Source organism: Urocitellus parryii, chromosome 3, assembly GCF_045843805.1.
Source record: "Urocitellus parryii isolate mUroPar1 chromosome 3, mUroPar1.hap1, whole genome shotgun sequence".
Classification (NCBI taxonomy): domain Eukaryota; kingdom Metazoa; phylum Chordata; class Mammalia; order Rodentia; family Sciuridae; genus Urocitellus; species Urocitellus parryii.
This window is the reverse complement of record NC_135533.1, coordinates 210,466,049-210,479,138: the sequence shown is the minus strand read 5'-3', so window position 1 is coordinate 210,479,138 and position 13,090 is coordinate 210,466,049. Positions and strand designations below refer to the sequence as shown.

The 13,090-nt window shown below is 42.6% G+C and overlaps 2 protein-coding genes across 3 annotated transcripts in view; one reads left to right on the top strand and one right to left on the bottom strand.

Moving 5' to 3' along the window:
- Acp5 (acid phosphatase 5, tartrate resistant) overlaps positions 1-13,090 on the bottom strand; it is a 44,682-nt gene that overhangs the window by 18,504 nt on the left and 13,088 nt on the right. The window lies entirely within an intron of this gene.
- On the top strand, positions 6,483-12,409 carry LOC113190419 (uncharacterized). The gene is made up of 2 exons (XM_026399676.2): positions 6,483-6,570; positions 10,130-12,409. The coding sequence occupies exon 2, from the start codon at positions 10,305-10,307 to the stop codon at positions 11,415-11,417; it is 1,113 nt and encodes a 370-aa protein (XP_026255461.2). The 5' UTR covers positions 6,483-6,570; positions 10,130-10,304; the 3' UTR covers positions 11,418-12,409.

The window sequence follows — 13,090 nt, the reverse complement described above, 5'->3', positions numbered from 1 at the left end:
GAGACAGGGGCTCAATGAGTTGCTTAGCACCTCACCATTGCTGAGGCTGGCTCTGAGCTCATGATCCTCCTGTCTCAGCCTCCTGCTGGGATTATAGGCGTGTACTACTGTGCCCAGCAACTTTTCTTTTTCTTAAAATTTTGAAGATCTTTTGCATGTTTTTTTTTTGTATATATATATTAATCCACCATTTTTCAGAGGCAATGACCTTTTAAAAATATTTAAACAACATTGAAATGCCTTTCATATTTACCCATATTTATAATGTTTGGTACTTCCTTTGTGTATATCCAGATTTCCATATGGTATCATTTTCCTTCTGCCTCAGGCATACCTTGGATATTTTTTTATAGAGCAAGTATACTGATTACAAATTCTTTCACTATATCTAGACAAACTATTTATTTTCCCTTCATTGGGAAACATATTATTTGTTGAGCATAGGATTCTTGCTTAATGTACCTGTTCATTCCATTCTTTAAGTTGCTGTTCCATTGTCTCATGGCTCACATTGTTTCTGGTGAGAAGTATGAAGTTAATTTTTGGTTTTCTGTGGTTAACCTGCCTTATATCTCTGGTTAATTCAAGGAATTTTTCTATATCCCTGGGTAAGCAATTTGATGATGCTGTGCTTGGTATATATTTTTTTCATAATCTCGTACTTGCAGTTTGTTGAGCTTTTTGGAACTCCATATTTATGTTTTTAATCTAATCAGGATTTGTGTGTGTCTTTGTGTGTGTGTGTGTGTGTGTGTATGTATGTATGTGTGTGTACATGTATGTGTGTTCATACTGGGGGGATGTAACCAGGTCATTGTGTGTTCTAGGCAAGTGTTTCTACCACTAAGCTCCCTATTCAACCCCTAATTTAAAAAATTTGAAGCAATTATTTGTTCAAACTTTTCTGTCCTTCCTGCTTCCCCTTTTAAGGAATCCAAGTGTTAACATATTATAATAGATATATTTGTTCCATTATATAGCATGTTGATGTTATCTTCATTTTTTTCCATCACTTTTTAATTCTTGATAGTTTGTATTGCTACATGTCTCTCTCTCTCTCTCTCTCTCTCTCTCTCTCTCTCTCTCTCTCCTGAGGATTAAACCCAGGAGCACTTTACCACTGAGTTACAACCCCAACCATTAAAAAAAATATATTTTGGGACAGAGTCTGGCAAAATTGCTGAGAATCTGGCTAAGGTGCTGTGGCTGACTTTGAACTTGCCATCCTGGTGCTCAGCCTCCAGAGTCTGGGATTACAAGTGTGTGCCACTATGCTCAGCCTAACTCATTTTTTCAACTGTAATGTCTGACTTAATGTTTATTTTTGTTGAACATAATGCATAACATAAAATTTGTCATTTCAACCATTTTACAGGTGGAATTTAATAGCAATAAGTACACTTACAATGTGGTGCAGTCATTACTGCTATGTGTTTCCACAATTTTTTTTTTTTAAAGAGAGAGTGAGGGGGACACAGAGAGAGAGAGAGTTTTAACATTTATTTATTTTTTCTTAGTTCTCGGCGGACACAACATCTTCGTTTGTATGTGGTGCTGAGGATCCAACCCGGGCCACACGCACGCTAGGCGAGCGCACTACCGCTTGAGCCATATCACCAGCCCCACAATTTTTTTTAACCTTTTTTTTTTATTTGTTTGTTTTAGGTATCAGGGATTGAATCCAGGGTGCTTACCCACTGAGCAACTTCCTCAGCTTTTTAAATTTCTTATTTAGAGACAGGTTTCACTAAGTTGTTGAGGGCCCAAGTTGCTGAGGCAGGCCTTGGACTTTTGATCCTCCTGCCTCAGCCTCCTGATGTGCTGAAATTACAGGCATGTGCAACAGTGCCCAGATTTTACACCAATATCATCAGAAACTCTGGCCCCATTAAATAATAACTCCTAGCTGGTCATGATGGTGCACACCTGTACTCTCAGATACTAGGGAAACTGAAGCAGGAGAATTACTTGAGCAAGATCAAGAGAAGTACATAGCAAGATCCCAACCCAAACAAACAACAATAACAAAAATAAACAATTAACTTCATGCTGTTAAGCTACATTCTACTTTTTCTCTTTCTCTCTCTCTCTCTTTCTTTTTCATTGCTAGAGATGGAACCCAGGGCCCCTGCTTTACCATTGAGGGATACCCTTGGCCCCTCTACTTTTTCTCTCTGTGAGCTTTCTAAGTACTTCATGCAAGTGGAAGCATGTAATATCTGTCCTGTGTTTGGCTTATTACGCCTGGCATAATGTTTTCAAAGCTCATCTGCATTGTAACTTTGATCATTACTTCCTTCTTTTTAGGGCTGGTTGATATTACATTGTGTGAATGTTCCATAGTTTGTTCCTAAGTTGATGGATGCTTGGGTGGTTTCCGCTACAGTCTTTTGGCTATTGAGAAAACCACAGATAGGAAAACTGGTGGATATGTATCTGTTTAAGTCCTTGATTTTAGTATGGTTTGATACATATTGTATCATTTGTATGCATATGTATATGTGCACATATATACGTACTGTGTAGGAGGGGAGAGGCTATGTCATTGGGTAATTGTATGTTCATGCTTACCTGCAATGCCCAAGAGTTCCAATTTCTACAAATCCTCATGATCACTGGTTATTTTATTTAAAACAACAACAACAAACAGGACTGGGTTGTGGCTCAGTGGTAGAGCATGTGTGAGGCTCTGGATTTTTATTTTTTATTTTGAGACAAGAGTCTGGCTAAGTTGCTGAGGCTGACCTAGAACTTGTGATCCTTCTGCTTTAGTATCATGAGTCACTGTAATCACAGGTTCATGTTATCCTGACTGCTTGTTTTTCCTTCTTGTTTTCTTTCTTTCTTTTTTACACAATACCATTTATTTATCTAATGTGGTGCTTAGGATCAAACCCAGTGCCTCCCATGTACTAGGCAAGTGTTCTACAACTGAGCTACAACCCCAGCTCTTCTTTCTTTTTTTGAAACAGGGTCTTGCTGGGTTGCCTAGGTGACCTTACTCCAACTTTATGTGTAGATTTTTTCAGTTACTTTTCAGAATTAGGGATAGACAATGAAAATTCACAGGGCTTATTGCTTTTTTAATTACCTAGGATTATTATCTGTTTGTTTTGTTTGTTTGTTTGTTTATTTATTTATTTATTTATTTTGTACCAGGGTTGAACCCAGAGACACTTTACCATTGAGCCAAATCTCCAAATCCCCCCCCCCTTTTTTTTAGAGAGAGAGAATTTATTTATTTATGTTAGTTCTCGGCGGACACAACATCTTTGTTTGTATGTGGTGCTGAGGCTTGAACCCTGGCCGCACGCAATGCCAGGCGAGCGCGCTACCGCTTGAGCCACATCCCCAGCCCCAAATCCCCTTTTTTTTTTATTTTGAGACAGGGTCTTACTAAGTTGCTTAAAGCCTAGGCTAAGTTGCTGAGGCTGGCCTCAGACTGGAGATCCTCCTGCCTCAGCCTCCTAAGTTGCTGGGATTAGAGGTATGCGTCACACGCCCAGCTAACAACCTATAAAAAACTAAATAATATAAATGGAATTAAATTGAATGGTGGTGTTACCTTTATTTCTACCAACTGGTTTTCCCTTAATAAAGAAGTCCTCCAGAAACTGCTTTGAGCCACTTTCTAGAAAGGGAAAGTCAGTTTGCGCCCTCTTGTGGTGAGGATAGCAGTAGCATCCATACCTCCCTTAAGTATGGGGACTTCTCAAGGTTCTGCTGAGAGGACCCCTCCATCCCGCCTCACAGCGCCCCACCGGCCCCACCCCAGGTAATTTCCATCAGGTAAAGGTCAGTGTAGGATATGCTCTGTGTATCCTCAATAAGCAAGTTCTGTGACAAATTAAAGAGAACAGAATCAAGTAAAAGAGATGTGGTCCTCATCCAAGATATCATATTTTATCCTAGATGACAGTTTTGAATGAATAATTTAAATTGGGAGACAGGAGAGAGCATCAGATGGGTTCAACCCGGGGATAGTAGAGTGCAGTAAAGGAAAACTTCATACAGTCTAGCATTCAGTTACAAAACTGACTCAATGGGTCAGTCAGTGGTGTGGATGTGGGATGGAAAGAGGGTTTCAACTGATAAACTGGAGGCTGGAGATGTAGTTCTGTGGTAGAGGGCTTTCTTGGCATGCATGAGCCCTGGGGTTGATCCCCAGCACGCACACACACACACACACACACACACACACACACACAGAGAGAGAGAGAGACAGAGAGAGAGAGAGAGAGAGAGAGAGAGAGAGGTGTGGGGTAAACTGGACATGTAAATCCTCAGACAGAGACCCCAGATAGCAACCATCCACTGTGAAGTTCAGGGAAGAGAAAAGGGAAAGTTCACATTTTTTTTTTGTTTTAGCTCTTTTCCACAATAATTTCTTAATGTGGAAATAATAGTTTGCCAGCAAATTTTTTTTTCTCAAAGAAATAATTTTTATTTGCCAGTTTTTTAATCAACATAAAATACGTTAGAAATTTCCTCTTTTGTACATAAACAGAAGGAAAACAGGAGTTCTGCAGACTTCTTTTTTTAATATTTATTTTTTAGTTGTAGTTGGACACAATATCTTTACTTATTTTATTTATTTTTATGTGGAGCTGAGGTTTGAACCCAGGGCCTTGCACGTGCCGCAAGCACTCTGCCCCTGAGCCCCAGCCTCAGCCCCAGCCCCCAGCAGACTTCTTATTCAATACAATTGAAGGTCTTTGTCTTATTTAACTAATTGAATATTGGTATTGGAGCAGGTGAATAACTTATAGAGAGGGGAGCAGCGGCCTGTGGCCAGTGACTCCAAACTGAGGCCAAGCCTGAGCCTGCAGAGGAGGGCAATGAAGTTTCTCTTGGTGCGTCCTGGGCAGGCGCCCTCTCCTGGATGTGGTCTCCAGCTGCTTAGAATAGTTAACAGAAGCAAAGTTGATGCTGGAAAACTTAAGAGCTCTGGGAGACAGGGAACCCACATGCAGATGTAGTTGGGGGTGTGTGTGCCTGTCCTTTCTGAGGCTGTGATTCTGGTTGCATGGGACTGTTTTCTGATAAGTATTTTGATTGTGGCTTACAGAGTTACTGGAGTTACTTTCACAATTATACCCTGTGAAGGTCAGGTTTAGAGACTCAGTCTCCTGGAAAAAGAGTTTATGATTTTGACAGTTTATTTAGGGCAGAACTCTAATGTGATTCCAAATGGGTGTCCCTCTGGAGAATATTAACGTATCAAGAAAGGGAGAGTTTCCACACTATAAGGAGGGGACAGTAGCACATGGTGAGCTCCCAGAGTTAAATCTTTAGATGTCCTGCTTCAGAACCAGGGAGTGATCCACAATGGGCTCCATTTCAGCAGCATCTGCTCCCAAGACTACATTATGATAACCTCTGGATGTGGGGTTTCTTTGTGAACTGTGGGCGAAACAGGATGCTTACCTGAACTACATGAAATGTTTACTTTTCTCTCTTTTCAATTCCTTTATAGAATACTGATGCCATATAATTCCAGTTTTTCCATGCCTTTCATATGTTTGTTCTCTCCTTAGAGTGTTTTCATTTTCCTGGATGAAAATGAGTAGTTTGCAAGATAAAATTTCAGGAAGCTTTGGTCATGCTTTTGATAACATCAACCTCATATCACATTCCTAACCTTTGCAGGACATCAAGCTATTCCTCCTGTTGTAGTCTGGTCTGACCTGGCCTGAGATCCTCTCCTCCTGTGAGGCCAGGGGATTGCTTCATCGGAAGCTGAGTCTGGAATTCCCTGAGCCCATTGTGACCCCGAGTCTAGTAGGAAAAAGGGGAGGGCTGGGGTTGTGGCTCAGCTGTAGAGCGCTCCCCTAGCACGTGCGCGGCGCTGGGTTCGATCCTCAGCACCACATAAAAATAAGTAAATAAAATAAAGGTATTGTGTACACTTACAACTAAAATAAATTTTTAAAAAGGCGGCGGGGGTGGGGGGAAGCTTCATGAATACAGGTAAGATGCCAGTATCTGGGTTGGGTTTGGGGCTCAGTGGTAGAGCGCTTGCCTAGCACAGGTGAGGCACTGGGTGCGATCCTCAGCACCACATAGATAGTGTGTGTGTGTGTGTGTGTGTGTGTGTGTGTGTGTATCTACCATTTAAAAAAAGAGATCTAAAAAAAAAGATGCCAGTGTCTTCTCTGGAAAGCCAAGAGTTAAGTTCTCCCGAAATGCAAATATTCACCTACTTGGCCTCCCTTTATCAGGCAAGGTTCTGGGGAGAAGAGAAAACCCAGTCTCAGAAAGGATGGAGGCTAGGACCTGTCATTCCCGCTCCGCTTGCTTCTTCTTTCAATATTCGGGGGCGGGGCCTGAACCGTATCCAATCAGGAGCGCAGGGGTGGGCTGCGGGCTGTCCAATCCGGCGGCGCGACCCCGCCGCGCCCGCGGGTGTTCAACATTCTCGCGGGATCTTATTTCTCGCACCCCCCAGCTCCACTGCGGTTTGGCTTCCCTGCTACGGGGGGCGGGTCGCTCTGCTCCTCCGGGACCGAGCTGTAGGCCGGTTGCGGGAGCCGTGGGGAGAACCCAGGAGCTCTCGGAAGCGGGGAAACGGTGAGTGAGGGGCGGGGCGTTCTGAGATGGGGCTGAGGCTGGTGGAACCGGCCCTGGGGGGACCCCGGCCTCCCTGCCTCAGTTCCGCAGTCTGTGGCCCTGTCAGCCGCCGGCGCCTCTGGGTCCTCGGGCACCTCTGGGTCCTCGGGCACCTCGGCCCAGCGGGGTGGGGCCGGGCGGGAGGCCCGTACCCACTGTCCTCTCCTGTACCTGCGCCGCGACTTGGGCCGAGCCAGAAGCCCTTTCTGGACAGCGCTGTGTCCCCCCCGACTGTGCGGTGGCGGCGGAAGGGTCGAGGGGACATCTCGCGTGAGGGGTTCGTGCGCTGAAGGGGCTGTGGTCGGTGGGGTCCTCTGTCCCTCCTTTTCCCGCTCCAGGGTCATCGTTTTCCCCTTGAGTTTTACAGATGTATGGGAAACAGTGTCACAAATCCACATCCCTGTCCCCATGCCCAAATGCCAACTGTCCTCCTCCAGTTCACAACATCAGTGTCAACTATTCATCTTTCGTTTTGCGATTCATACGGACATCACATTTTAATTGCTTAGTTTCCCACAAAGCAATGAATGACGTTCTTTAAAAGATGTATTTTGTTTGGAATCTTTTCAACCAAGAGTAAAGCAGAGGAAAACTTCCTGACACTCCACTGTAAGAATCTTCCAATCTCCTTTTTTATATTATCTAGACACAGACGCCTTTTAAGAATGTCTCGGGGGCTGGGATTGTGGCTCAAAGGTAGAGCTTTCGCCTGCCACACAGGAGGCACTGGGTTGGATCCTCAGTACCACATAAAAATAAGATAAAGATATTACATCCATCTATAACTAAAAAATAAATATTAAAAAAGAATGTCTTTGGGTAGAGGGTTCCCTTTAGAAACTTTATGGGTACTAGGTGTGGGTGGACCTCTCCAGTAATCCCAGCAATTCAGGAAGCTGGGCAGGAGAATCAAAAGTTCGAGGCTAGCCTCAGTAACTTATCCAGACCCCATCTCAAGATTAAAAATTTAAAAAAGGGCTAAGGATGAAGCTCAATGGTAGAGTGTCCCTGGGTTCAATCCCCAGCACCGTAGTGAATGAATGAATGAATGAATGTATGTAAGACCAAAATTCCATAAGGCCAATGTTGATTCTGCAAAGAGAGGTCATTGAAGTCCTGCCTGGTTGGTTCTTCCTGGGGAGCCTTCTCTGTGTCCTGCTTGCCCACACCAACTATGGCAGGCACCCTTTATTTTTATTTATTTATTTTTTTAATTTTTTAGTTCTCGGTGGACACAACATCTTTGTTGGTATGTGGTGCTGAGGATCGAACCCGGGCCGCACGCATGCCAGGCAAGCGTGCTACCGCTTGAGCCACATCCCCAGCCGGCAGGCACCCTTTAAATTGAGAAGATGTACTGGACAGCTGGGGATGCATATGCTGATGGGGTTGGGTCGAAGAGAGGGGGTCTTGATGTCCTCTCTCCTTCTTTGTTTTTAGTGGTGCTAGGGATGAAACCTGGGGCCTTGTGCATGCTAGGCCAGCATTCTGTCACTGAATTACACACTCTGTCCTTAATACCTTTTCTGAAGGTGTTATTTGCACTAGGGCTGTTTCTGGACAGTGTCTTTCAAACAAAATCCTGATTGAGGTGTGAAGTGATTTTATTTGAAAGGAATATTGTAATAGGGAGAAACCCCTACTATCTCAACAGTTAATGAGGAGCAAATGAGTAGAAAACAGGTGGAGTCCTGCATGGTGGTGCACACCTGTAATCCCTGAGGCCAGAGATTCTGTATGACAATAGATAAGGCCAGAGGATGGCAAATTCCAGGCCAGCCTGGGTAACTTGGTGAGACCCTGTCTCAAAATAAAAAGGGCCAAATATATCTCAGTGGAAGTGTCCCTTTGTCCCCAATACCATGGGGAGGGAGGAAGGTGGAGATCAGGGGATGACATAGGGTCGCATTTCAGGGAATGTTTTCCCCTGAGGTCAACCTGTTCTTAAGAGAACATTAAGGGAGGGGCTGTCTGCTAGTTTAGGTTGAGAGGGCTCACTCCTAAGCAGTGATTCAAGAAATTTAATTCTGGCACCTCCACACCCTACTGTCTCCTCCTCTTTCAGGGTCTCAATTCTCACCTGCACAGGAGGGTGGTCTTCAGGCTTGGGAGTGTGTTTCACCTTCTGAGTGTGGGTCCCCATGTGAACTGTGGGTGAAGCAGGCTGCTTTCCTTAGCTGCTTTCCCCTTGTTCCCTTTGTGGGATCTTGTTGCCACTGGATCACACTTTGTTCATGTGCTTAGGCATGGGATACCATGGTGTAGGTTTAAGAGTTTTTCTTGTTTGGAACCCGAATGGATTGAATAATAAGATCTGAAGTGGCAAAGAGAGTCTTGAAATAAATTATTTATTCTATGCTTAGTTTATACAGTAAGAACATAAACATGCATGGACTTACCACCCAAGTGACTAAATTGACTATTGTCAGTTATGCTATGACTCCTTGATGTCACCACCTATCTGCACTCAGAAGTCACCACTGCCCCAATTGTTTTCATTATTCTGTAGAGCATACCATCTGTTTATCATGAAGCAGAATTTTGCCTCTTTTCAGAGTTCAGTAAGTTAATATTATTATCAACATACCATTGATATTGTGCCGAAGGGCTTTTCTTGTGCTTTCTTTGCCTTAGTCTGTCGCACACATGCTGCTGAGGCACGGCTCACACAGTTCACTCACCATCTACTGCTATAAGACTTGGGTTGTTTCGAGTTTGTCCTTTAATTAGTTATTTTGCATGCTGAGAATTGAACCCAGGACTTTGCATTTGCACATGCTAGGCAAGTGCTTTGCCACTGAGCTAGATCCCCAGCTCTCAAGGTGTTTCTCTCTCTCTCTCTCTCTCTCTGTATGTTATTGGGGATTAAACCCAGGGTTCTTTACCATGAGCTACACCCCTGGACTTTCTAATTTATTTTTTGAGACAGGGTCTTACTAAATTGCCTAGACTAACCTGGAACTTGGAATCCTCATGCCTCCTGAATAGTATGCACCACCACACCCAAGTTTATTATTGTTTATTATTATTGTTGTTATTTTCAGTCCCGGGGAATTGAACCTAGGTGTGCTCTACCACTGAATTACATCCTCAGTCCTGCCCCTCCCTGCCTTTTTTTTCACCAGGGATTTAACCTAGGGGTACTTTACCTCTGAGCTATATCACTAGCTCCCTAATCCTTTAAAAATTTTTTTTAGGTCTTGCTAAGTTGCCCAGGCTGGTCTTGTGATCCTCTTGCCTCTGATTTATGAGTAGCTAGGATTATAGGCATGTGCCACTGTGCCTGGCTGAAGTTTGTTGACAGTGTCATTCTTGTTCTTGTCCACAAGTTTTAATGCCTTGAAAACTTTTTATACAGTGGGGAAAATGGCTTGGTTGTCGGTTATGGATAAATTCAGATTTAATAGGAAATGTTGCTGGAGCACGTGTAATAACTGTCTGACCTTTCCTAAGTATTTATTCTTGCAATTTGTCAATGTTTCCAATTATCTAATTAATCTTTTCATCTATTGTCATACAGACTCTCCAATGGTCATATATTACTTTACATAGTCATGTTCTGCATAATGACATTTCAGCCAACAACGGACCCTGTGTAGGACAGTAGTCACCAGCAGCCTCCTACAGCTGGTGGTTTACTGCATCTTTTGATTGTTCTCATATACTCAATTTAATTTTATGCTATTGTGTTCATCATGGCTCCTACTCACACAAAATCCACTGCTAAAGTTGCCAGTAAGAGGCCACGTCGAGTGATTGACCTAGAAACAAAATTAAAATTGATTAAGGACTATGAAGGTGGAAAATCAGTAATGGTTATTGCTCGCCAATCAGGGATGTCCCATTCCACCATAGCTACAATCTTGAAGAACAAGAACAAAGTGACAGAAGCTCTTAAAGGATCTGCCTCATTGAAGGCCACCAGACTAACAAAAATTCGAGAAGGGCCCATATCAGATATGGAGAAACTTCTAATGACCTGGATTGAAGATCAGACACGGAAGCGGGTCCCTCTCAGTACTATGATGATTACAGCTAAAGCCAAAAGTTTGTTTGCAATGTTGAAGGAAAAGGCTGGACCCGACTATAATGTTGAATTCACTGCCAGCTCTGGGTGGTTCAAGCGATTCAAGAATCGCTATTCATTACATAATGTGAAAGGGAGTGCTGATGTCACCAAGGAATGTATGAATGGCATCTGGAAGAAGACACTCAAGAGGTTTGTCCATGATTTCAAAGGATTTGCTCAGGAAGAGGAAGGTACAAACATGGATAAGGCTGTGGTTGAGATGGCCAACAACTTTACTCTGGGTATGGAGGAGGATGACATGGAGGATGACATGGAGCTCCTGGAGGTGGTTCCTGAGGAACTGACCAGTGAGGAGTCGTTGGACCAGGAGCGCAAAGCCCAAGAAAAAGCAAGAGAAAAGGAAACTGCAAAAGAAGAGAAAGAACTTCCAAGAAAATTCACAGTGTCGGGTCTAGCAGAAGCTTTTACAGACCTCAACAAGCTCCTTAAAAAGTTTGAAAGCATGGACCCCAACCCTGAAAGGTTTTCATTAATAGAGAAGAATGTTCATGGTGCATTATCTGTGTACAAACAGATCTATGAGGCAAAAAGGAAGCAAACCACCACAGACATATTTCTGAGAAGAGTGACACCTCAAGAGCCTCAGGCAGGTCCCTCAGGAGGCATTGTCATCATAGGAGATGATGGCACTATGCACATTATTGCCCCTGAGGACCTACCGGTGGACCATGTCAGAGAGGGGGAAGTCAGTGATATTGATGATCCTGATCTTGTGTAGGCCTAGGCTCATTCGTATGTTCATGTCATAGTTTTTTAACAAAAAGCTAAGAAGTTTAAGAAAAATTAAAAATCAAAAAAAGCATCTAGAATAAGGATATAAAGAAAAGATTTTTATACAGCTGTGTAATGTGTCGGTTTTAAACTGTTATTACAAAAGAGTCAAAGGTTTAACATCTTAAAAAGTTGATAAAGTAAAAAAAAAAGTCTGGTAAGGTTAATTTGTTATGGAAGAATGGAAAAATTATATATTTTAATAATCTGGAATAACCTAAGTGTACAGTGTTGATAAAGTCTTACAGCAGTGTACAGGAATGTCTGCAGCCTCCACATTTACCCCTCACTCGCTGATAACCAGAGAAACGTCCAGTCCTGCAAGCTCCATTCATGGTAAGTACCCTCTACCTGTGTACCATTGGTTATTTTTTATCTTGTTTTTGCTGTACCTTAGACACACAAATACTTAACATTGCATTACAGCTAAGCATGGTGGCACATGCCTATAACCCCAGCAGCTTGGGAGGCTGAGGCAGGAAGATCACAACTTCAAAACCAGCCTCACCAACAGTGAGGTGCTTAGCAACTCAGTGAGACCCTGTCACTAAATAAAATACAAAATAGGGCTGGGGATGTGGCTCAGTGGTCGAGTGCCCCTGAGTTCAATCCCTGGTAGCAAAACAAAAACAAACAAACAAAAAAACCCATTGCATTATACCTGTCCATTGTGTGAAAGCAATATTGTATTTTATACATTTAAAATTTTTTGTGTGTGCTAAAACTGGAAATGAACCACATGTATGTTTAAGTCATAGTTTTTAACAAAAAAAAGTTGAAGAAGTTAAAAGAAGGTTATAGAGTAAGAATATAAAGAAAGAAAATATTTTGTACAGCTGTGTAATGTGTTTGTGTTTTAAACTAAGGGTCCAGTGTTCAGTAACAAGCTGTCAAGGTTTGTTGCCTGGGAACAGTCAGCTATGGCACATGGCCTGAGTGTAGGAGCTGTCCTGCCAGAGTTGCACACTCTGATGTACAATGAAAACACCTAATTAAATGTCTCTCAGAACATGTTCCCCTTGTTAAGTGATGCATGATTTTAATAAAAATAAACAAAAAAGAAAAAAAGTGACACATTCTTCTACTGGTCACCCCTGGTTTTGAGCATTTTTCTTCATGTCTTTAAACTTCTATGAAATAGTTTTCAGTCATTTTAAAAAATATATATTTTAATTGTAGTTGCATACAATACCTTTATTTTATTGATTTCTATGTGCTAAGGATTGAACCCAGGGCCTTACACGTGCAAGGTGAGTAGTACCACTGAGCCACAACCCCAGCCTGTTTTCAGTCATTTCTTATGATTAATTCATTTGCTTTTTTTTTTTTAATGTTTCATTTGTAGGGATTTTTGAAAGAACTTGAGGAGGATGGTGTCAGTTCTTGAAATCTGTAGATTTCAAGAGTGAAACCTTTTGGTCCCAGGCTTTCATTTGTTAGGGAGTTTTTGATTATTGTATCAAGCTCTGTGTTGTAGGCTTGCTCAGATTTTCTATTTTTTCATGACTGCCTCTGTAGATTACGTTTCTAGACATTCATTGATATCATCATTGTTACCCAATTTGTTGGCGTGCCCCTGGGGACTTCCAAGGGGGCTCTAAGCTCTGTTCTCAGTGCATT